Source organism: Bos grunniens, chromosome X (genome assembly GCF_055505025.1).
Source record: "Bos grunniens cultivar Pamir isolate PY7600 chromosome X, Bosgru_T2T1.0, whole genome shotgun sequence".
NCBI classification, from domain to species: domain Eukaryota; kingdom Metazoa; phylum Chordata; class Mammalia; order Artiodactyla; family Bovidae; genus Bos; species Bos grunniens.
In genome coordinates this window covers 128,062,559-128,089,093 of record NC_141194.1, presented here as the reverse complement: position 1 = coordinate 128,089,093, position 26,535 = coordinate 128,062,559, and the positions used below count along the sequence as shown (strand labels likewise).

Here is a 26,535-nt window from a genome sequence, read left to right as displayed (position 1 = left end):
TTGTCATTACCTGCCTATCCCTATTTAGTCCTCAAAACAACCCTCTAACAGAAGTATGGTTATCATTTTACAGATGGGGAATCTTTGAATCCTTTTAGGCTCTAAATCTCTGAAGTTATTGAGAGGAGCTCAGACTCAAACCTAGGTCTCTATCAAGCGCCATGTGCTTAAATATGATGCTAATAGTACGTACTCAGCTATTTTTATTCACTTGCTGAGGAGGTTGATTGGTTTTAAGTTTTGGGGTCCAATGCTTGCCCCAGCATACAGTGAATTATTTTTGCTATAACTGGCTGTTAGTTTTGTTTAAACATCAAGATATTCATTGTGTTTTTGGTTTGCAAATTCCTGTTCCCTTTTTTATTTCCTTCCCAGAAATTGTCTCCATGTTAGCAATAACAAACAGTTAAATAGTGCTTGCTATGTGCTGGTTACTAAGCCCTTTATACATATTAATTGGTTTGATGTTTATTTAAAAAATTTACCTGGCTCAGAGAGGTTAAGTAACTTTCCCAAGATGACCCAGCAATACTAGAATTTGAATCTAAGCTATCTGGCCCCAGAGTCTGCTCTTAACCTCTCCACTTTTAAGTTCAAAGTGACAGTAGTAGGTGTTTATTTAGTACATACTATGTCTTAGGCAGTGAAGTAAATATTTTACAACATTATCTAGTATAAATGCCCTAAGAATACATAATAGATATTCCGAGGGACGTTGAGGGAGGTAGATAAATACTAGTATGATCTTGGAGGCATAGATGGATGAAGTAACTTACCCAATATCAATCAGATGAAATTGACCGCCAGATCTACCTGGTAAGACCCATGCTACTTCTAAGTATGTCTCTAAACTACCAGGGAAAACTTGGACACACTTGAACAAAGAACAAGCTTTTAAATTTTTGCAGGTTATTATGAAGCATCAGAAATACATTATGTGGATAAAATATCTTCTACATTTCAGGATGGCCGACTCCAGTACTCTTGCCTGGAAAATCCCATGGACGGAGGAGCCTGGAAGGCTGCAGTCTATGGGGTTGCTGAGGGTCAAACAAGACTGAGCAACTTCACTTTCACTTTCATGCATTGGAGAAGGAAATGGCAACCCGCTCCAGTGTTCTTGCCTGGAGAATCCCAGGGACAGAGGGGCCTAGTGGGCTGCCGTCTATGGGGTCGCACAGAGTCGGACGCGACTGCAGTGACTTAGCAGCAGCACTGCTAGAAATGTAATCCCTATTAACTGGGCTTAAATCTTACCCTGCCACATTTTAACAGAATTGATAAAATAGTGCTTTTTTGGGGTCCACAACACTATCATTTTATCAACAGGATTTAGGCTGACAGTGTAGACCAAAATTATCCTTGGTGACCGCTGAGAAATGGAGTAGTTGAATTTGGTGGTTTCATTCTAAAATTGATTAATTAATGTGACATGCATCCTATAGATTCATCTTAACTTTTTCCGTCCATTTTTTATATCTAGGTATTACAGAAAGTCTGTAGGCAAGAGGCGGGAAAAAGACAAAAGGAACAACCAGATCAACAGAGAAGAAGGGTCTTGGAGTTCTTTTAGCTTTCTGTTAGCTTTCTGTAGTTCACTAGGGAGTAATTAGGCCGTGTCATTTTTACCCCCAGTGTGAAGAGATGCTAAAGATGAAGATGTGCTAGTGTCCTCTTCTTCCTCTGTAATTGTATATTACATGCATCAATAAGATTTATATGCTGTAAAATTGCCAGCCACCATTGTTAATATCAATATTGAGACTGTTACTTTCCTACCAGTGGCTGCCAAATGTCTAATATTTAGAAAAATTTGCTACAAATAAGAATTCAAACAGACATTTGAAATTGCTGTGAACTACTATCTTCAGCACTGTGCTTCTGATAATTGATAGGCATGTATTTTGCCCAGAGTTAACATGCCTATTATTCTACTGTGCACACTGGAAAGGAAAGATGATAATGTTGGCTAAATGCATGTCCTTGTACATATAGATAGTAGTTATGGGCCCGCTTACATAGAAGCAGGTAATAATTTATCCCTGAGTTGAATAGAATGCTGATTTTAATTCTTGTAAGCCTTAGATTCTTGTAAAGCTTTTAATTCTTTACCTATTAGAAGGGAGGGCAAGCAAGTGATATATGTACTTTATTTGTAAGGCTGATATAAAATTGGAAAATGAACATACTACTAGCTTAAACTATTTTCACATTTAGGAATAAATGCATCAGAAATTCATAATTTTGGTCTTAAGATACCCTGAGTTATCACAGATTATCCCAAGGGTATGACATATCTGCTTTGGTGTTTTTTGAGAGTTTGAAGTGTCTGAATATCAAAGGTAAAAATATGCCACCTGGTCATTTCTGCCCATTCTGGAAGCTTGGGATTATTGTTGGTGTGTGTGTGCTAAGTTGCTTCAGTCGTGTCCAACTCTTTTCGACCCTACGGACTGTAGCCTGCCAGGCTCCTCTGTCCATGGGATTCTCCAGGCAAAAGTACTGCAATGGGTAGCTATTTCCTCTTTCAGGGGATCTTCCTGACTCAGAGAACTCTTGTCTGTTAGGTCTCCTGCCTTGGCAGGCAGATTCTTTACCGCTATCGCCACCTGGGAAGCCCGTATTGTTGGTTACTAAGAATAAAATAAAATGTATTTTATCTATTACTGTATACCTTTTAATTCACATTTTAAAACTCATTTCCTCACTTCCATTTAGTCTTGTTTAGACACATAAACATTGTCATTTTTGGATCACAAATAGACCTAAGCCATCCAGCTCACAGATGATGAATTGATGTTGCATGTGTTATCTTCATTCTAGTTAATTTCTTTGCTTACTGTAATTTTAGATAATATATCTTTGTAATTAGACATCTTAGGTACAAGCAACAACATTTTTCATGTATGAAAACCATTATTATAGATGTGACACATATAATTATTAAGAATTTGTGGCTCCAGTTTTACTGGAAAATAAAATAATTTTGATAAGTTATGATAGTAAAAGATGGATTTTGGTCCTAAACAAAAGATATATACTAATGTTACATTTTTCAGTAATCTTTCATATTAATAAAAGTGCCTTGTAGATTTTACCATTAACAAGTTTATTATAGATGAGTTAGAATTTGAAAGCTACCTTCTAAAGCTCTGAGTAGATGCAGTCAGATTTCTGAACTGAGTAAATGGTAAGTGTCTCAGAGCTATTAATAACCTATCTTTTGGCCATTTCTGGCTGAACTGGGAATCATAGAAGGAAAGATGTATCTGCAAAGAAACCACATTTTCATTTGTTTACCACTTCCAGCCCCTCCAGAGCTCTCCCCTAAATATTTTGGGGTTGGGTCCTTCCCAAAGCCATCCAGAAGCTTCTTTGTGAGCTTGAGGCATTTTAAGTTCACATGTTGAAGCTTTAGCCACCGCCCCGCCCCACCTGCCCTGCCAAGCAGTGGTTTTGGGAAGGTAATTAGGATTAGATAAGGTTGTGGGGGTGGGGCCTTGGTCTTTGAAGAAAGACACCAGAGTTCCCAGCCCCACGCCGCCCCCAGCACACACATAGCCAGGAGAAGATAGCTGCCTACAAGCCAGGAGAAGAGGCCTCATAATGGAGCCTACTTTGCTAACCTTGATCTTGGACTTCACAGCCTCCAGAACAGTGAGAAATAAGTTACTATTACTGTTGTTTAAGCCACCCAGTCTATGATTTTTTGTTACAGCAGACTAATACACTTCTTTTAGGAAGTGTTGGTAGTAACCACTGTCCTTAGACATACAAGCTACAAATAATACCATGTAATTTATACTCATATACAAGGTTGGGCATTTCTGTCACCTAGTTGATTTAGAAGGCTGTGCTAATTCGGTGCCAGAGACATGTCAGTCTAATTTACTCAGTTTGCAATTTAGGCAACAGAATATAATACTTTATCATATACTTTAAGCTTAATATTTCTTTAGGAAGGGGTCATTGGTGCTAGGTGACCTTGGGTTCCATTTATCTTTAGTGTGTATAAGCACTTTTGATAATCACACATTTGTGGGCTTGTGGGATTAGATATGGTACAGATTATAAGCTTTAATGTGCTGTATAGTTAGTCATATATATATATTTGTCTTTTCCATTAGATTATAAACTCTTTGAAGTCTCTCAATTTATAATCATCTTTGTATCCTCCTACAAAATCTGGCATAGGGCTATAATCAAGGTGGATGCTGAATGCATTTTTATGTAATTAAGTATATATGATCCCTTCCTATCAAAGTACCCACTGGATTGTTAACTAATCCATATTAGATGGGGTTAATTCATATCAGATATTAATCAATTAATATTGAGGTTCCCAGGTGGTTCAGTGGTAAAAAATTCACCTGCCACTGCAGGAGACGTATGAGACACTAGTTCGATCCCTGGGTTGGGAAGATCTCCTGGAGGAGGAAATGGCAACCCCATATATTTATAGTGAATTATAACAAAGTTGTGAATTTATGTCTAAAGTACCTCAAGTGATGCAGATTTTATGAATTTTGTTTTTGCCTTTTGGAAAGAGTTATATTGATGTATTTTTTTTAATGCATCAAATAACAAAAAAACCCTTTTACACTGAATGTGATATATAAATCGAATAGTACCAGTTGAAAATAAAACCTTTTCAATTGGAGAAAATTTGTTTAAAAATTTCATTTTTTGGCCATGCCACGAAGCTGGAGGGATCTTAGTTCCTTGACCAGGGATCGAATCCGGGCACCCAGCAGTGAAAGCATGGAGTCCTAACCACTGGACTGCCAGGGAATTCCCTGAGATGGAAATGAATTTGGCATGATGACAGAATTCCTATTTGGGGCTATATCCCTGCTGATCTGTCTGTGTTAGACTGCGTGTCTGACTTGAACTCTGGGCAGAATTCACATTAGCTTTGATGGATACAAACAAGACTTGAAGTTCTTAGGATGCATGCAAAACCCATAGCCAGATACTGAGTCATTTTCACAGAAGCAGTAGTCTTCCGTGAAAGTCTTGCATGTTTCAGAGTACTGGGTGGGTCCTGGTTTATGCTTGTGACAGAGCAGTGAGTAACTGGGAGGAAGGGAAGCCATTTTGGTGCTCTGGATCTTGATTTTAAAGCACTCTGAAATGGTACATTTTTCATTCTTGTCAGGTAATAGCAGATCTAGTCTGACAAGCCTGACATGAATGTTTATCCTTGCATAGGATCTAGTAAGGTCTACCTCTCCTTTTCCCAAAACTTTGATTAGATTTCAGTTTATAAAATTTGGAAAAGTAATACCTTGCTTGTTATGAAGCATTATAAAAATAATACTCACTTAAAATACTCCTGTAGGTGTCACAGATGTCCCATTCGCATTCTTTTTGTAGTAATGTCTTGTGAAATAAGCCTGATGTGAATGCTGAGTTGGGTACATTAGTACTTCACCCTAGAGGATCTAGCATAATCTTTCTCCCATACCCAAAATAGGATTTTCCCCCCTGCGTATGAAAGTAATACATGTTTGTTTTTAAAACAAACCCATATTGACTTCAGGCTGCATGCCCAGCGAGTGCCTGTGCTCTGCGTGCTGCTGGACCTTGCCCGTGGACATGTCCCGATCCACCTGCCCAAATGACCACCAGCCTCCTGGCCACAGTTCCAGACGGAAGTGGCGTGCAATTACTACCAGTCTGACAGCACTTGAAACTCCACCAAAGTCTGGAAAACTCAGAACTCTGGGGACCGAAGGAAAGACGACATGAACTTCAAATTTCTTAAAATATAATTATCAATTCTGTGGATAATAGATGCATCTTAAAAATCTATTTTTACAATTTATTGAAAACCAAGCTACTTGTCCTTAAGCACCTAACACAGTGCTGAGTGGAGCAGGAGATGCTCAATAGATAATAACTGACTTGGCAAGATTTAATTATGGTTTGACCAATATTTCTTGCCAGCTGCCAAAGTTCATGTCATCAGCTTCTTGAATGTGATTTGGAAGATATTCCATCTTGAATAAAATGTGAAACAAAATATTATAATTCTAGTTGGTGTCTTTGGAATAAGCTGTATTAGCACCACTCTAACCAACTGAGCTAACTGGCCAGGTGCTGAAGAAATTTTAAATATAATGCCGAATAGAAATTATAAAGAAACTATAATTTTTTTTTAAGTGAAATTGACAATGAAAAAAACCCAAGTCAAGATTAATGTGCAGAAAGTGGCAGGTCCCCAGTTCTTACAGTTGACCACTGTTTGGTATATTCTTGCATACCAACCTTTCTTTTTTTTCTTGTCTTCCTTTTATTTCTATTATAATTTTTTATTCATAGATTTGGTTTTAATATATCTTAGAAAATTTCCCTATGCTTTTCATATTATATATGAAAAGACATACTACCACAACTAATTAATGAGGACTTGACTTTGTAAAAAGCAATATATACTCATCGAAGACAATTTGAAATATATAGCTAAATAAAATCACTGTAACTCCACTCCCCAAGATAAAGGTTTTTGTGATTTTATTATAGTTTTTCTGTGTGTATGCGTGCTAAATCACATCAGTTGTGTCTGACTCTGTGTGACCCTAAGGAGTATAGCCCACCAGGCTCCTATGTCCATGGGATTCTCCAGGCAAGAATACTGGAATGGATTGCCATTTCCTCCTCTAGGGGATCTTCCTGACCCAGGGATCGAACCTGCGTCTCTTACATCTCCTGCATTGACAGACAGGTTCTTTACTACCAGCACCACCTGGGAAGTCCTCTGTGTGTATAGGTTCATATACAAAATTTAGAAAGCTGTACTCATAGTATGTTTCACCACCACAGGTACCACGTCCTCAGTGTTATTAATATTTTACTTTCCAGGAACTGGACATACCAAGATGACCAATATGTGGTCCTACTCAAACAATCTTAGAGTGTCTAGTATGAAGGCTCCTCATGAGTTGATTATAACAGTCTCAGGGTTATGCAAGCGTGGGTTTTTAAGGAATCACTTAGCTTCATGGTGGGTTTTTTTTCCCCTACTGTGAGATGAGACTATTTTGATTTGAGTTAGGGACCATCAATTTTTCTTGTTCACTGTGATATTTTAACTTGTTAGACTATAGTGTATTAAACATTTTTTACTAAATTTTCAAACATGCAGAAGTGGAGAGCATATTAAAAGTATAATTGATCTCTATGTACTTATCACCTCTGTTTATAATATTATCAAGATTTTGCCATATTTGTCTTAGCTATTTAGTTTTTCTTCTCTGCTGAACTAAAGAAATTTTCATGTCATTCAACTTCTGTAATCTTAACTGTTCATCTCTGAAACGTGGTTGATTTCTTCTATAACTACAATTCATTATACCTATGAAGTTACAGAAAGTTCTTGGCCACAGTCCATAGGGTCACAGAGTTGGAAACAACTGAAATGACTTAGCACACACAAGATATCTCATAATATCTAAATTTCTGTGATAGGCTAAGGTTTTTAAACATCTAAATCCAATCAAGTGTTTGTATCCTGAAATGCTCTCATTAACACAGCTGTATTTCTTTTTCAGATTAGCGATGATGAACCAGGTTATGACCTAAATTTATTTTGTATACCCAATCATTATGCTGAGGATTTGGAGAAGGTGTTTATTCCTCATGGACTAATTATGGACAGGTTAGTATGATCTCAAGTTGGAATTTTGTCTTTCCTTATATTAATTTCTGGTGTCAGCAACTGTTTTAACTAGTTGATATTTGAACATAAACTAGGCCAGCTTTTCACATAATTGATGCTTTCTATTTTAGAAGCCCTCTTGACAAAAAGGGAGGGGAGGAGAACTTATGAATAACCCAGTATAAGTCATGGTATACCGGGAATCTGTATGGAGAAGAATAAAGTAAATATTGAAGGGAAACTGGAGGAATGAACTTTAGTCACAAAGTCTTTGATTTCTCAACCCTGAACAGGGTAATGGAGTGGGGCTCAATCATGGGAAGGCAAGGTCATATTTTGATTATTATGCACACTAGCTTGAAAATTTTCTGTTAAATAAATTTCAGTGAAAAACTTCACTTTCTTTAAATGCTTGTCTTGTGTCTCTGGCTGTTCTTTTTTATTCTAAGATTATAATATTATTATAACTATATTCTAAAATATTCTGACTCTAGACGCTTAAACATGAAGAGTAAAGTTCTCTCGGTCTCCTGTACACATTTCTTCCCTACTCACTGCCTATGTATGTATACCATATATTTTAACACATGAGTATTGCTGTTGTATAGATCTACAGTTTATTGGACATTTTTTCAGATTAGTACATCTGGTGCTGTGTCAATATTTAAAGGTTGCATGGCATTCCACTTTCTGGCTGTACCATAATTGATATAACCAGTTCCTTATTGATGGATGCATGATGTCTCCATTTTTTTGCTTTTACAGATCATACTAGAAGGGAACATCCTTTTACAGATATTTGGTCAATTAACTTTATCCATGGGGAAATTTTGGGCCAAGGGGAAGGTGTTTATTGAATGTTTTGATACTGTCAAAGTATCCTCCAGAAAGTTATATTAATTTATACTCCCAATGGTATATGAGTGTGCTGTTTTCTTCACCGTCTCTTCTAATATTGTATTATCAGAATTTGCCAGTTTGATAGGTAAAAATTGTATCTTATTTTAATTTGCTTTTTTAAATTTTTCATGATAGATCTTATAGTACACATGGATTTTGAAGGTTTTTGAAATTTTTACCTTTGCTTTATGAGCACAGATAGACTTCACAGGGGGCAGAGGACGTGTTTTGTGGAAGCTTAATCCTTTTTTTTACATTTGCAATGCATTGATTTTATTTATTTATATTTTTTTGAACTTATTTTTTAATTGAAGGATAATTGCTTTACAATATTTGTTGGTTTCTGCCATACATCAACATGAATCAGCTATAGGTTTACTGACTTGAACCTCCTTTTTTTTTTTTTTTAAATGTTTGTCCACTCCCTTCAGCTTGCAGGATCTAAGTTCCCTTACCAGGGATCAAATCCAGACCCTCATCAGTGAAAACATGGAGTCCTAACCCCTGGACTGCCGGGGAATTTCCATAAAGTTTAAATGTTTTTTTTAATAATATAATTTAATTTCTATTAAGTTACTGATTTTAATTTCTGTAGGACCGAACGGCTGGCTCGAGATGTGATGAAGGAGATGGGTGGCCATCACATTGTGGCCCTCTGTGTGCTCAAGGGGGGCTATAAGTTCTTTGCCGACCTGTTGGATTACATCAAAGCACTGAACAGAAATAGTGACAAATCCATTCCTATGACTGTGGATTTTATCAGACTGAAGAGCTACTGTGTAAGTATATTTCATACATGTTTAAAATAAACATGGCATTTTTATTATGCATCCTATATGTATCAGCTTTAACTGATTATGCATAAATTCCAATTGATCTATATTAATAAATAAAAACAAAACTACATGGATTCTAAAATTCAGATTAACATGAATTTATTGTGAAGCATTATGTTTTGCAAAACCAAAAAAACCCATGGCAGCTGTAGGTTTTCCTATGTTTTGAAGCTCTTCAAACTATACTTACATGTTCATTTTACATGGTTACTGAGCTTTTCTAATATATTCCCTAGTACTTTATATCCAAGTGAATATTGTCTTTTTCAAACTAGTTGCCTTATACAGTCGCCAGTATTTATTTTAGTTTTTTTCAAACTTTTAACTTTATATTTTGTATTAGGATATAGCCTATTAACAATGTTGTGGTAGTTTCGGCTGAACAGTGAAGGGACTCAGCCATACATATACATGTATCCATTCTCCCCCAAAGCCTATATTTATTTTAACGTTTTTTTGATTTAGTTTCGGTTTTCTGGATTTTTAAAACCCCCTTGAGGAATTGCTCTTGAGACTTAGGGGATCCTCTGTTGACTGGTGGCAGATATCCTCTCTGGCGCTAGATTGACTTGCAAGGGAGTCCTAGGCATTTGGAGTTAGTTGTAAGTAATAAGGAGGGTCAGCAGTTGTCCTTTAGGAAGCGTGTTGGAGTGCGAGCATTAGCACATTGAAGAAACCACCTTTGCGTCACATTCCCTCTGTCTGTGTCACACAGTCTCAAATGCTTTAGAATATTGACAGAGTAAGCATTATTGATGCTTGTGGGGTGAACCAAAATCCATGTCATCTTTTCATGTGAATTTTATCATCCGTATGCTTGATTTTTATTACTTCATACTGTTGCCTTTTTTCTGGTTGCATGTTGGCATTGTAATTCCTGAGAGTTAGTATTTTCCTTAAATAATAGATTTTTTTCCCTAGCTTCTTCAAGGATTAGAATGAATGTCTGATCTTTTTCTGCTTTATAAATCAGTATTGTAGGGCATCTTTGTAGAAACTTGTGTTATGTTTACACTTCCATTTGGAAATAAGGACCACTTACGTACATTTAACTTTCAGCCTCCTTTCTTTTCGTTAATCATCTATTTGACCCAAGTCTTTGACCTTTCCCCCATTTTTATCAGTCCTGCTGGTGATTGGACAACTATTTAAGTATCATCATAGACAGTTTCCCTATCCTGTTAAAAATCTTTGTGCTTATATATCATGACATTACTTTGTAATTATAAACTCCTTTTAACTTGTCCGAATCTTGCTTGAATTAAAGACTTGCTTAAATGCAAAATTTGGATTTTTACTTAACAGAAGTTGTTTTGCTGATTTACACTAAGGTTTAATTCTAGTCAATATAACTGACTTTAATATGCTATTGCTTAGAGGCTCACAGTCCAGGGCATGATTTCTGTTTTTGATCTTCTTAAGAATCCTCCTGCCCACACACATACACATAAAAATCAGTTTTGTTGCTTTATGACTTCTACTTCATTACTGTGGAGACTTGTGCAGAATGTTCTTTCTTTGAAAAGAAAGCTCATTAAAAAATGAAGGGAGTTTAATATTTTCTTTTTAAGTATATTTATAGTCATAGAGCAATTTGAAGCAGTAGGAACATTGACATTTTAATTCTGTTTTTTTGGCTACGCCACACAGCATGCAGGATTTTAGTTCCCTGATCAGAGACTGAACTTGTGCCCCTGCAGTGGAAGTGTGGAGTCCCGACCACTGGACCACCAAGGAATTGCTAGTTTTTTCCTGTTAGTTTTAGATCTTAGAGGATTGTTAAGCTGAACTCCTCAACTGATAAAAAGTGTTGAGATCTTGAACATAATTAAAGCAAACATTTAGGTAAATTTTCCCATAGAGAAAAATTATCTGTTCTATTTTATGTGACATTTTGTGTAGATTTACTACTAAACAATAGAAATTAGGAAAACCATATATACTTTGTTGATTTGAAGTAACATTTCTACCCTCTTTAATAATTCATCAACTTGTGGAAGATATTTACATGTGCATATTATAAAACAATTTGATGTAATCATAAAATAGGCATTTAAAATTGTTTGTAGCCTCGGTAACAATGACGTTAGTGTAATCTTCACCAGTTTGAAGTAGTGATTTAAACATTAACTGATCTGTACTTATCCTAAAGAAATGCTCCATGAACAATTAAATTTCCCCGGATATATGAACAGCCATAACAGTGTTAACACAGCCTATCTAGTTTTTCTTCAGAATAAAAAGTAAATTTTTCTGATTAAAAAAAAAACCTGTAAAAGAACATACAACCATAAAAAATTATAAAGGAATTAAATTCCAGTACCTCTTTTAATTGTAATATTTTGAAGAATTTTCTGTGCATACACACACATATTATAGTTTACATACTTTTAGACTAGCTATTCAGATTTTTATTTGCTTACTGCCTAGTTGAGAAATTGCCTAGGGATTCCAGATACCATGTTTAAATCTAAGATAGCCTCGATTTTAAGATTTCCCACTACTTTTTGTATTGCTAAGAAAGAAGACACTGTCAGTTATATCTGTAAGTTGCTGGCAACTGTCATATGTCAATTTCAGGAGGTATTAAGATGTGTATATATATCCTTCAAAAATAAAATGCTATATATTAAGTGACCTTTTCTATCACTAAAGATCTATGATATTTTTTAAAAAAGCAGTTAGTAACTGTGCAAATGTATTTTCTCTATTGTGAGTTCAATTTTTTAGTAATTTTTTTTACTAAAATAGTTTAATTAAAAAAAATGAGACAGCCACTATGGAGAACAGTATGGAGATTTCTTGAAAAACGAGAACTAAAACTACCCTATGACCCAGCAATCCCACTACTGAGCGTATACCTTGTTGTTTCATTGCTAAGTCATGTCTGGCTCTTTTGCGACCCCATGATCTGTAGCCCACCAGGCTCCTATGTCCATGAGATTTTCCAGGCACGAATACTGGAGTGGGTTGCCGTTTCCTTTTCCAAGAGGATATACTCTGAGAAAACCACAGTTTTCAAAGACATGTACCCCAGTGTTCATTGCAGCACCATTTACAGTAGCTAGGACGTGGAAGCAACCTCGATACCCACCGACAAGATGAATGGATAAAGAAGTTGTGGTCCATGTATACAGTGGAACGTTAGTCAGCCATAAAGTCAGTTCTAGTGAAGTGGATCAATCTAGACCTTGTTATACAGAATGAAGTAGGTCAGAAAGAGAAAAACAGTATCATGTATTAACATACATATGGAATATAGGAAAATGGTGCTAATGAGCCTATTTGCAGGGCAGCAGTGGAGACGCAGACATAGAGAACAGACTTATGGACGCAGCGGGGGAAGGAGAGGGTGGCACGAATGGAGAGAGTAGCATGGAAACATAAATAGCCATATGTAAAATAGAGAGCCAGTGGAAAGTTGCTGTGTGGTGCTGGGAGCTCCAATCAGGTGTTCTGTGACAATGTAGAGGAGTGGATGGGGTGGGAGGTGGGAGGGAGGTTTAAGAGGGAGGGGACATATATATACCTATGGCTGATTCACGTTGATGCACAGCAGGAACACACACAACATTGTAAAGCAATTACCTTCTGCTAAGCTGCTAAATCGCTTCAGTCGTGTCCGACTCTGTGCAACCCCATAGACGGCAGCCCACCAGGCTCCTCCGTCCCTGGGATTCTCCAGGCAAGAACACTGGAGTGGGCTGCCATTTCCTTCTCCAGTGCATGAAAGTGAAAAGTGAAAGTGAAGTCGCTCAGTCGTGTCCAACTCTTAGTGACCCCATGGACTGCAGCCGACCAGGCTCCTCCATCCATGGGATTTTCCAGGCAAGAGTACTGGAGTGGGGTGCCATTGCCTTCTCCAAATTACCTTCTAATTAAAAATAAATAATTTTTTTAAAAAAGAAGAAAGCCTCAGGAGGGAAAGTTGTCAGATGAGTAAATTTTTTGTGGGCTGTAATCAAATGAAAAATTAGCCTGATTTATGATGTGTTCAGACTAAATGGCTTACCTTAAAATGAAATTGTTCTTAGGATTTTAAATCTTGTAGAAACCTTTTTTGAGTTAGGACTTATCTCAGTGTACATTTGGGAGGGCTTCGCTGGTGGCTCAGCGGTAAAGAATCCACCTGCCGACACAGGAGATATGGGTTTGATGCCTGGGTCAGGAAGATCCCCTGGAGAAGGAAATGGCAACCCACCCCAGTATTCTTGCCTGAGAAATCCCATGGACAGAGGAAGCTGGCGGGCTACAGTCCATGGGGTCGAAAAAGAGTTGGACACAACTAAACAACAGCAACAAGACATTTGAGAACAATGAGGGGCAGAGGGATTAAGTGACTTCCCCAAGATCATGCAGGCCTTTGATTTGAACCCAGGCCTTTAATTCTGTGCAGAAGAGTCTTACTTGGGAAACTTTTTAACTGACTTGGATCCTCTGATATGGGCTTCCTATTATTTCTTCATCAGTTTTGCATGCAAAGACAATTCATTTTGCCAATTCTGGGATTTTTTTCCTCAATTATAATCAAGATTCATAAAGCTATAAGTTTCAGTCTTAATTTTGGAGGTCACTTGATTAGTAGCTTGATTAGGCCAACTGTTAAATACATGAAAGGTGCAAATTACTTATAGTGATTTGTTATTTGTAAGAAGCTGGCTCTTTGAGTGAGTTTGTTAAAGAAAAATGTAGAAAATATTGGAGTAGTTTCTTAAAGTATCTCTTCTAAGAAGAGGTCAGTAGCTTTCAATCTGTATGTATTTAGTCAATTGCTTTAAGGTATGCTTTTTTTCTCCAGAACAGTTAAAGTTTAAATGTAAAGTACCACTTTGATGTGGTTGAAAGCTTATCTTCTGTAAACCTATTTTTATATATATAAAGCAAGTGAAGTGATTTATGCCTTTCTCCTGCTTATTGACCTAAGACTATTGGACACTGATGGGGGAAAGAATTTGTTCAGTTTAAATTGGCAGGAATGGGGATATGTACTGTCCACAGTGTAAAGAAACTCTAACAGAAAGGTCAAAAGTGTGTTTTCTCATCCTTGCCTGTGGATTTTTACTTTGATGTAGTCCTTCTTGCGCAGCTTAGGTTTTATACAAGCACCCTGACTCATAGAACATGAAGGAAGTAGTCACGTTTGGCCCCATGAAACCACAAATTTTATTTTTTTAAACATGGAGGGATTTCCGTGGTGGTCCAGTGGCTAAGACTCTGCACTCCCAATGCAGGGAGCCTGGGTTCGATCCCTGGTCAGGGAACTAGATCCTACATGCAGCAACTAAGAGTTCCCATGCCACAGCTAAGACCTGGTACAGCCACATAAATAGATATTTTTAAAAAAGAAGGTTTGATAAAATGGAAACACAGACACTAAGGGTATGTATTTGTAAACCCAAAGAGCTTCTCTGGGAATTTTATGTAGTAGACAGTGACATTCTGAGTTAAGGACAGATTGGGCTCTCCCATGCCAGTACCATCATCTCATGAAGTTTGAAGTACTTGAGAGTCCCTCAGTAGTGAAATGCAGCAGGGAGACAGTGGGAACCTTGACCTAAACGGGAATGGAGGGAGTGAGGGAAATCCTTTGGGGGGGAACGGATTCATGGTTGTCATTTGTATGCGATTTGGGAACTGCTGCTAAGTTGCTTCAGTCGTGTCCGACTCAGTGCGACCCCATAGACGGCAGCCCACCAGGCTCCCCCGTCCCTGGGATTCTCTAGGCAAGAACACTGGAGTGGGTTGCCATTTCCTTCTCCAGTGCATGAAAGTGAAAAGTGAAAGTGAAGTCGCTCAGTCGTGTCCGACTCTTTGCAACCCCATGGACTGCAGCCTGGGATTTTCCAGGCAAGAGTACTGGAGTGGGGTGCCATTGCCTTCTCTAGCACAGTGGACTGTAACATTTTTCGTAAATGAATGTGCTGTTTTAGCCTGCATTTTAAAAGTTGTTTGTGTTTTCATCAAAGAAGCCTTAGAAGCTAAAACCCTTAGAAGCTAAAAAGCAAACACGAATATGGAGATTTAGATCTATCAGAGCAGCAGTGTCTTGCATACTTGGAGTTCTCTTGTCTGTTTCCCTATTACCGTCGCCTTTGGATCACAGGGTTTTTTCCATGATTTCATACTTTCCATACTTTTCAGTTCTCAGATCTATCCTCTGTACAAAAGGGTCAATTGAAGTTGGAGTGTAATACCAAATTTCAACAGAAGATGTCGCTGTTTACCTTGATTTGTTGTGCTCATTGAAAGCTTCAAGTTTTGTACACTTTTTGTTTTCTATTCTGTGTTTGAAACTCTAGGTTTTAGGTTAGTTAGAATAAGAGGTGGCGATGAGAAGTGATATGCAAGGGTTTTTTATATTGGAAGTCATACTTTTGTATCTTATATTCGTTTGCATCACTGTGTTCTGTTGGCCCATTTGTGTTTTTCAAAAATAACATTGCCATCAAATATGGACGTGTATATAGAAGTATTCAGGCACAGCTTGTTTTATTGTGCTTCATTTTATAGTGCATTTTTTAAAATAAGTTGAAGGTTTTTGGCAGTTCTGTGTCAAGCAAGTCTATTGGTGCCATTTTTCCAGCAACACTTTTGCACTCTTTACATCTGTGAATTACATTTTGGTAATTGACACAACAGTTCAAGCTTTCATTATTATTTTATTTATTATGGTGATCTGTGATTAGTGATCTTTGATGTTACCATTACAAAAAGGTTAAGACTCACTGAAGGCTCCAATGATGGTTAGAATTTTTATTTATATATATTTTGGGGGAGGTTGTACCATAGTTTCATGTTTTATTTTTAAAGAAACTGCTGATTTCCAGAGTGCCTGTACACTCACATGAAGTATAAATGGTCCAGTTTCTCTGCATCCTCCACAGTGTTTGCTGTCACTACTTTATTTTCTTTTAAATTAATTTTTATTGGAATATAGTTGATTTACACCGTTGTGTTAGTTTCAGGTGTACACCAGTGAATCAGTTATGCATACGCACATGCGTGCGTGCATGAAGTTGCTTCAGTCGTGTGGGACTCTTTGTAACCCTACGGACTGTAGCCCGCCAAGCTCCCTTGTCCGTGGGATTCTCCAAGTGAGAATCCTGGAGTGGGTTGCCACACCCTCCAGGGCAAATTCCGGAACCCGCATCTTGTCTCCCAGGCGGGTTCTTTACCACTAGCACCACCTGGGAAGCCCCATGTGGGCGTATATCCATTTTTTTTAGTCTTTTCACATAGAGGCCATTATAGAGTGTTGAGTGGAGTTCCCTGCACTGCACACAGTAGGTCTTTATTATCTATTTTATATATAGCAGTGTGCATCTGTCAATCCTAACCTCCCCATGTATCCCTCTCCCCCCTTACCCCTGGTAACCCTAAGTTTGTTTTCTACATCTTTGATTCGATTTCTGTTTTGTAAATAGGTTCATTTGTACCATTTTTTAAGATTCCACATATAAATGATAACATTTTCTAGCAATAAAGTATTTTAAAATTAAGGAATGTACATTGTTTTTCAGACATAATGCTGTTTCACACTTGATAGACTACAGTACAGTGTAAATATAACTTTTATGTCCATTGAGAAACCAAAAAATTTGTGTGACTTACTTTATTGCAACATTCATGTTATCGTGATGGTCTGGAACCAAACCCAAAATATCTCAAGTATTCCTACATGTAAAAGTAGAAAGTCTTCTTATCCCTTGTCACTGCTCAGAGGTAATTGCAGTTATAAGCTTTTTTAAAATGCTGAACAGAAACGGCTTCATGGGCAGCACATTGCCCTACAACTTGGTATTTTAGTTACTGTTGTTCAGGACAGTATGTACAGACTGTCCGATTCTTTTTAATAGCTGCACAGTATTACACTGCGTGGATGACCTTAATTTAAATAATTCCCTGTTAATAGACATGTTGGTTGTCTCCAATTTTTGTTGAGAATGTGAAAATATTCTGCGTTTTCTTCTGGTCTGCTTATGGCTTTATTTTTTATGTTTAGATTGTAATCCATCTGGAATTTATTTTTGTGTACGCTATGAGGTAGGGATCATACATTATTTTTTTCCCAAATGGATTACTAGTTGATGAAACACCATTTATTGAATAATTCTTCTTTTTCTTATTGACTTGAAATAGCCATCTTTATCATGTACTAAATCCTCATGTGCTTCTGGGTCTGTTTCTGGGTTCCATTCTGTTCCTTGATCTCTTTATCTGTTACAGCACCATTGTAATTGGCAGAACTTTGGTATGGTTTGCTCTCTGGAAGGGCAAGTCTAAGCTCTTTCATTCACTGTTCGTTCACTAGTTTTCTGTCTTGAATCCAGCACAGTTGAATTACGATCATTATCACCACCAGCTAGAGTGGGTGTGGAGCGTTCCTTTTTGAAACTCCTTAATGGTTTCTACTAGATTCTATGATAGCAGAAAACTTGGAGCCTAAGAGTTATGCTTTAAAGGACTCCTGATCAGACCTGATTTCCCAGACTGTGCTGAAGATGGCCTGGGCCTCAGCTAGACTTTTGAGGGAGATATCTTTGGAGTTGAATGTGATATAGACCAGACTCTACAGTTTGATTGACTCATGGGAATGGTCCTGGGCCAGAACCAGACACCTGTCATGCTAATAAATTCTTTCATGGTTCAGAAATTCCTGAGACTGAAGATGGGTGGCTGCTGTAATACTGCCCACTCAAAAATGCATGTGCCCCATTTTTAGGACTCTTCAAAGCATCAAATCAGTAATGGCTAATTAGAACTTCTTAATTTTTTGTCATTCATTTCTAGAAACATAATTCTTAGAGTATCATAATGCTGTGACATGAGATAGCTAACTTCTTAAATCTCCTAGTTCCCATTTGATAACTTGAAATGTGTGTGTATTATATGGAAGGATATACATGTATATTTATACCTTTTTTTTTTTTTTTAAATTAGAACGACCAGTCAACAGGCGACATAAAAGTAATTGGTGGAGATGATCTCTCAACTTTAACTGGAAAGGTGTGTATCTTGTTCTTTTTCTGGTTCTCTTAGGTGTAAGGTTAGGTTGTTTATTTGATGTTTTTCTCATTTCTTGGGGCAAGCTCATAGATAAACTTCCTCTTAGGGAAAGGTATGTATCTTGAGGGAGAAGGAAAGAACACTCCATACCAAGAGTCATACTGTGCTTTCAATCCATCACCAGGAGGCAGTTTAGATAGTTATTTATGTACTCAAACACAAGTTATTTAGCCCTTGGAAACAATCTAAGTTAGGCATCTAAGCTAGGTCATATAGCAAAGAGGCCACAGAATCCAACGTTAAACTTCAAATCTCTTGTTGCCAAGTACTGTTGGTATGCTTCTGTGGGGATCTAATTTGGGATCCTTCAAAAGAATATATGAAGGGAAAAGCCTCCTTTTTAAAAATAGATCACACATCGTTTCTTAAAAGATAAACAGTATAATGTAGTGACTGAAAGTGTGGGTTCTGGAGCTGGAGAACTTCGGATTCAATGCTTGACTCAGTGCTTCCTAACTGCATGACCTTGGGCAGGTTCTTTAACTTCTCTGTCTCCCATATGTATGGTGGGATGATACTGGCAACCACCTCAGAGACTTAAAAGGGTCAAGTGATAATAATTGTGTAGAACTTTCAGCAGTTTCTGGTAGTACGAACACTTCAAATATACTATTATTTTAAGGAATCGCAAAGAGAGTTTTAAATACATCAAAAATCTTCCAGTACAGACATTTAGCTGAGATAATAGAGCTATTAAAATATTTGAATATTCTTCTTCTGATACACTGAAATGATTTTTGAGTAACCTGTGATAAATGATGGAATGCTATGATTTCTTTTTCAGCTGCCAGTTATTTTATTTTATTTTTTTTGCTGATAGATGCAGTACCAAATATAAAGGCATAAACTTATAAAAGTTTCACAAGAATCCTGTGAGGTAGATATTATCATTCTCATTTTATAGATCAAGAAACTTAGGACTCAGAAAGGTTGAAGGACTTGTCCAAAGTCACTCTGCCAGCAGAGTGAAAGAAAGTTAAAGTGTTAGTCGCTCAGTCATGTCTGACTCTTTGCGACCCCATGGTCTGTCCATGGGATTCTCCAAGCAAGAATACTGGAGTGGATTGCCATTCCCTTCTCCAGGGGATCTTCCCAACCAAGGGATTGAACCCAGGCCTCCTTCATTGCAGGCAGAATCTTTACCATCTGAGCTACCAGGGAAGCTGGCGAATGATAGAACTTGAATTTAAATTTAGGTCTATGTAGCTCCAAAGTTCTTTTCTTCCTCTGGTTTTCAGATTTTAATGCTTATAGCTTACTTACATGACTGAGTATCTGTAAGGCAATTTTAACATACAACACTTGTGTCAAATTCTATGGTCCCATATCAGGGTCATGCCAAACTAATGTTGTCTTCCTCAACATCTTTTGAAAACTTCAAAGGAGAAATTGTAATCTGTTGACTCTTCTCCCTTTCTGCCAGACATATCCTCCTTCCCTTTCAGCATGCTTTGTCCATATTTAGAAGTCATTTGAAGCCCTTACTCCTAGAATCAGTTTTTAGTGCTGGAAGGGCCCTAGCCTTCAAAGCTTTCTGATTCCGTTCGACCTTGCCTTTCCCACCTAATGGCTGTCCCACTGCATAGCTCTGTGATCTCACAAGTTCTTTGCTTCTGAAATAACTTTGAGTAAGCTCATTTATTGTGGAAAAAAATTAAGATGCAGAAGTTGGGTGAAGTTATTTCTTAGGGGTGAGATTATGGATTATTTAGACTTTCTATTTCAGTTTGTCTCTATGAGTAGTTTTCCCTTTTTTTTCTAGTTAGTAGCTGAGAATATGGGCTTTGAACCCTGAAAACCTCTCAAGTCTATCCACTTGACTATTTTTATAACTTTAAGCAAATCATTTGACCTCTGAGCCTCTTTTTTTTTTTTCATTTATTAAGTAAAGAGGTAGTTATTTGATATAAAATAAACTCTCAATAATGGTTGTAATTCTCATTCTTTTATTTTTTAAACAGTAATGATACCATACTCTGGATACTATAATTTTGTGTGGCAAATATTTAATCTCTCTAGACTTTGATTTGTGTAAACTGTCTCATAGTACTAAAAGTCTTTGATTATGATTTAGACAAGCTTTTGCAGCTACTTAGTATTAGAGCCAAGACTAGACTCCAGTTTTTCTGTCTCATAATTCAATGCTGTTTTCAAACTATAACTCCATCCCATGGTTCTGATTGCCACATCAGTGAGCCAAAGTTACTGATGGGAAAATATTATCCTTCAAATGTGCTAGCTGGGCTAGAGAAAATGCTGAGCAAACCACATAGTGGGTGGTGAAACAATTATTGGTTCATTACTTGATTACAGTTGGCCCTTGAACAACATGGGTTTCAACTGTGTGAGTCCACTCATATGCACATTTTTCCTATCAATCTGTACTACACTACTATACAATCTGTAGTTGGTTGAATCTGTGAATATGGAGGAACTGTGATACAGTTGGCTGTAAAGGTATATATGGTTTTCAAGTGTGTGGAAGGTTGGTGTCCCTAGCCTCCTTGTCATTCAAGGGTCAACTGTATATTCAATTTTCCTAAAGATTTAGGTTACAGTGTCTTTTGAGAAGAGAGAAATTAGTTGTAATATGAGAAAGAGAGTGTTGTATATGAACTATTGTAGTAATATAATGTATATTATAAAATACATGCAGTTATAAAATTACAGATTAAATAAGGTGAGGTTTAAAAAATTTCAAATGTTTCTTTCAAACCCCCCTTGATAACCACTGACTTAGAAAAGTATAGAGAACATCATACCTAATGCTATAGGTATGTGACAGAGAAATGAGGACTACAAATAAATAATATACATGAATCTTCTTATGACTGATTATAATCAGTATATGAAATGCTACCTCATTCCCAAGAATAGATAGGACTCTTCTCTACCTTAGACAGTTAAGGCAGTATTTCCTCTAAGCGTTCTTTCAGCTATAAAATTCTAAGAGGTAGAAATTGGGATAAGGGTTTATGGTAGCAGGAAGCATTGATATCTTTTTTTAGTTTAGTCCAAGAATATGAGCACATGCAGATCAATTTCAGCCTACCAAGAAAATGGGGGTTTTAATAGGATTCCATATGGTAAGTTAAATGCATGATTTTGGAGTTATTGTACAAATTATAGTTTTTTGAATGTTGGAGTTGGAATACACATTAGTGTATTTCTACATGGGAAACTGAGGCCCAGAGAAATTTTTCAACTTGCCCAAGATTATTCTGTTTAAGTAATGGAAACTCTTTTAAAAAATTGAACATATGGGTCAAATTTTATTTTAAAAATTCCATTGCAGTGAAAATTTTATATTAAAGAGTTCCAAATCCCAACAGATGGCCCATTTGTTTAAATCAGGGTTTGATATAGTAAAGTAGGTTAAAACAAGAATTTGGAGAAATCCTTAGAGTTTGTTATGATGTGACTTAAACTATAATTGGAAACACTGTCTGATTCATTGTACTGATTTTCATTTCTCTTTTTCTTCCAGAATGTCTTGATTGTTGAAGTAAGTTTTACATATTTTTAATATGGTGTTTATGATTTTCTAACTTGGTATATGCAGTCCTAAAGGTAACCCAGGGAAAGAAATTCCTTTGCATCAGTTTTAGTGATGGGCTTGTATTATAAGGGAATGAGATCGTTTGTAAGAAGTATTTAGTAATTTATTTTTAAGTTAAATTGGATAGTGGAAACATTATGGTATATATCTTACCCCTCTCTTTTTGGCTTGGAATTTAAAAATTAAAATTACATATATCATTCCCATCCATGTATTTATGCTTCTGTTGCATATATATAACCATATACAAAGCATATCTTTTGATAATTTACATGTGAAAGTCACTCAGTTGTGTCCGACTCTTTGTGACCCCATGGACTGTACAGTCTATGACATTCTCCAGGCCAGAATATTGGAGTGGGTAGCCTTTTTCTTCTCCAGGGGATCTTCCCTACCCAGGGATCGAACCCAGGTCTCCCAAATTGCAGGCGGATTCTTTACCAGCTGAGCCACAAGGGAAGCCCAAGAATACTGGAGTGGGTAGCCTATCCCTTCTCAAGCGGATCTTCCTGACCCAGGAATCAAACCGGGGTCTCCTGCATTGCAGGTGGATTCTTTACCAACCGAGCTATCAAGGAAGCCCATAGTCTCTATATGTTCTCTCTTGCAACTTGTTATTCTCACTCAGAATTGGTTTTGAGGTTATTCATGTTGAGACATATAGAGTTACTTGACCTTAAAATCCATCATAACTTTGCAGTGTATGAATGAACCTGTTTGTTGCCCTACAAATAGGGAGCTGGCTTCCAGGTTTTCCTACTACGACAGGATTGCTGAGAGCATCCTTCTGTGAGGTCCCGTGTGCATGTGTTCCAGTTCCTTCCGGGTGCAGGCACTTAGAAGTGGAATGACTTGGTTGTAGAATTTGTACATTTTCAATTTGACTCTTATTGCCAAATTACTCATCATAGTACTATATAGAATAAATTCTCACTCTTTTGTGTCAAATGGTGTAAGGCTTAAGAGCAGCATGTGCTTAGTTGCTCAGTCGTGTCCGACTCTTTGCAGCCCCATGGGCAGAGGAGCCTGGCAGGCTACAGTCCATGGGGATCCTCCCGGCAAGAATACTGGAGTGGGTTGCCATTTCTTTTTCTAGGGGATCTTCCCGACCCAGGGGTTGAACCCAGGCCTCCCGCATTACAGGCGGATTCTTTACCATCTGAGCCGCCAGTAACCCCTAATTCATTTTTTTATTGTTATCAGGGTTCTTAGATTTTAGCTTATAGATTAAAAAAGTAAATAAACAAGTAAGACTCTTTCCAAACGGTTTGTGTACATGAGTATCCCTGGGAACTGGTTGCTTTTTTAAAATGCAGATTCACTAATTCCACTTCAGATTGATTCATTTTTGTCTAGGGTGATGCCACTTAATAAGTTACTACAAACTAAGCAGCTTAAAACAACACACATTTATTATCTCAGGGTTCAGGGATCAGGAGCCTGAGTTCAGGGTAGCTGAATCCTCTGCCCCAGGTCTCATCAGGCTGAATCAAGGCTGGGACTCTGATCTCACCTGTGGTTCATGGTATTCTGGTACTGTCTTCCAAATTCATTCCCATTGTTGGCACAACTGAGTTCCTGTGGTTGCGAGACTGGGAGCCCCAGTTTCTTGCTAGGCTATCCTCATGTCCTAGCACATGGCCCTCTCACATGGCAGCTGACTTCTTCAAAACCAGCCGAATGTCTCTCCAGGCTGCTCCAGCCGTTTTGTGTAACACAACCTAATGACTACTCCATCATTTCACAAGTCCTGCTCACACTCAGGGAGCAGGGGATTATTCTCGATGTGTCCACTAGGGGGCGGGAGTCAGAGTCTGTCTACCACAGCCCAGAAATCTGTATTTTTCACAAATCCCCAGCCCTGATGTTTCTGATGACTTACAGCTTCATTTTGTGAGCGCTGCTTTAGACCATCTGTAGAGAATATTTTCACAAAAGAACATTAGGGTTATGGTTGAAGAAATATTTTCCCAATTAGAGATGGGCTTCTTTTGAATAATGTCCTACTTTTGACTAAATAGCTAAAATTCACTTTCATGTAAAGTCATTCTATTTAGTAAAATCTTAATATTTTGGATACTTTTTTTAGTCTTTATTTACTTGGCTGCACCTGGTCTTGGTGGTGGCATGCGGGATCTTAAGTTGTGGCATGCAGGATCTAGTTCCCTCACCAGGGATGGAACCCGGGCCCCTGCATTGGGAATGTGGAGTCTTAGCCACTGGACCACCAGGGAAGTCCCTTGGACACTTTTAAGATGATAGAAAACAGTGTTTCTCAGTGTGGTCTTTTCACCACCCGTGTCTAAGAGTTGGAAGGAAAGCATCCTCATCTTGAATTTATGAAAAAATATCTAATCTCTTATAATGAAGGGCAGCAACCACAACTCTCTAATAAAATATGCATGTACATACTTGCATATATATTTAAACTAGCTGTCATTGACCTCTTGGTGCCTATAAAATCCAGCCCTGAGGACTGGCGTTCCTACTGCTTGCTGAGAGCCAACTGATTTTCAGATTCCAGAATATCTCAGTATGAATTGTGGTGCGAATAACTGCAGTTAAAAAAATGGCGTTATTCCAGTTATACATGGGATTTTGGTTTTTTGTGTGTGTTTGTATAATGACTGAATTTAAAGCTGTGATGGTTTTATTTGCCATTTAAATATCTTTTCTTTGTTTTGAAAGGATATAATTGACACTGGGAAGACAATGCAGACTTTGCTTGCCTTGGTCAAGAAGCATAAACCAAAGATGGTCAAGGTTGCGAGGTATGTATATAACATTTTGACATAAGCTACTTCATTTGAAAAAAGAGTACTTGCTTCTTTGTAAGGGTAAATTTTTTCAACTCTAGTTTTATCTTCAAAAAGTAATGTAATCTCAAATAAGACTCAGTAAATGTCCTTGTAAATCATTCATCACGTTTTAAAGCCTTTCAGTGCAGTTGCCTTATCGTCTTATGTTATTAATATTTGGTTTTCCAACAATATAGTAATGATACCAACTTGTCCAGGGTAGCATGGCAGAGGGTTTGGGGCCACTTTGCAAAACTGAGACCAAGGATCCTAAAGACAAGTAAGGAGGTGGAGGGAAGGGGTAGGCCTTGAAGCACCTTAGCTCCCGCAGTCACGTGATGCAGTGGGCCTGTGTGTCGCATCTTGTAACTACATTGAAAATGGACAGTGCCTGCTTCCTTTCTTCTGGATCAGCCTCACCTCCTGGTCCTACCTATGCTGTCTGGTTTTTGCTTTATTCTACCTGTGTTTATTTTATCCCTAATTAGAGTTTCACCCCCCCCCCCCCGACAACTCTGAGGTCAGTTGTTAGTCCCACTTCACGGATGGGGATAGCAAGGCATAGGGAATTATCCAAAAAGCACAGAGCTGGATCACTGTAAAGGTGAGATTTGAACCCAGAAACCTGACTGAATTTATGCTGTACTATTTTAAGTGTTTTGTCGACTGACATTCCTGTGTGGATTTTTTTTTTCATTTTTTTAAAAAATTTGACCAATCTGCAATTTTTGTGTAGGGGTCAGATAGTGATCTGCCTTTTTTTCCCCTAAATGATTATCTGGTTTTTATAAACCTGTCTTAAAGGAACAAAGTATTTGTTGAACATCTTTGAATCAGAGTAAGCCTTCCACTGAGTCATATGTCTGCAGTTTGTCCTTCGGGGCTTTTCTGATAGCTGGTGCAAGTTTATCATCAGGATTTGGGACAGGCATGATGGAAGTGCAGAAATGATGCATTCTAGTGCTCTAAGCAATTTCCTGTAAACCAGTCAGTGCACTTGCTTATTTGTCTACGTGCTTTTAGGGTTTTAAATGTCAACCTACCATGGCATGTACTTCTCTAGATATTCTTTTGTGCCTCTTTCCTGGAATATGCTGAGAAACTGAGAAAGACTGCCTCATGAGAGAGGTATTTCCTGTTGCTGGAGGTGTGAAGTAGTCAAAGAATACCTAGGTCATTTCTTAGTGATGGACTTGACCCAAGTCAGTTGTTTTTCAACCTTTTTTTCTCAATCTCTTCCTTGCCATTACATTTAATATCACAGATATATTGTGCATTTGTTTGTGTAGTGTATGTGTATTTGTGTTTTATGCATAAAGAGAGGAAACATAAAGCTTATTCTTTTTATTCAGAGCAGGGTTAAGAATGACTAGAAAGCTTTTTAACTTCAAAGTTAAATTGCAAATAAAAACTATTAACTGCGAGGCATGTCAAATGCTGCAGCCACTTTGGGAACCAGTTTGGCAGTTTCTTAAGAAACTGAACCTGTATCTGCCATACAGCTCCCAACAGCTGTACACTGGGCTTTTCTCCCAGAGAAATGCGGACTTGCATCCGCACAAAACCCATGTGTGCGTGTTCATGGCAGCTGCATTTGTAATAGCCCCAAACTGGAAAGAATGAAAATGTCCTTTGGTAGGTCGCTGGTTAAACTGTGGTCCACCCTACCATGGAATCCTACTCAGCCCTAAAAAGGAACAAGCTACTGATCCACAC

At 37.7% G+C, this 26,535-nt stretch overlaps 1 protein-coding gene across 3 annotated transcripts in view; it reads left to right on the top strand.

Moving 5' to 3' along the window:
- HPRT1 (hypoxanthine phosphoribosyltransferase 1) overlaps positions 1–26,535 on the top strand; it is a 31,378-nt gene that overhangs the window by 1,595 nt on the left and 3,248 nt on the right. Inside the window, exons 1-6 of one of the 3 annotated variants that reach the window (XM_086389243.1) lie at positions 147–185; positions 7,554–7,660; positions 9,156–9,339; positions 18,337–18,402; positions 21,950–21,967; positions 24,710–24,792. In XM_086389243.1, coding sequence (XP_086245369.1) covers positions 162–185; positions 7,554–7,660; positions 9,156–9,339; positions 18,337–18,402; positions 21,950–21,967; positions 24,710–24,792 — 482 coding nt within the window. In that variant the 5' untranslated portion in view covers positions 147–161. Of the gene's footprint in view, positions 1–146; positions 186–7,553; positions 7,661–9,155; positions 9,340–18,336; positions 18,403–21,949; positions 21,968–24,709; positions 24,793–26,535 lie in introns of those variants that run through there. The other 2 variants (XM_086389241.1, XM_086389244.1) reach the window with 2 other exon arrangements.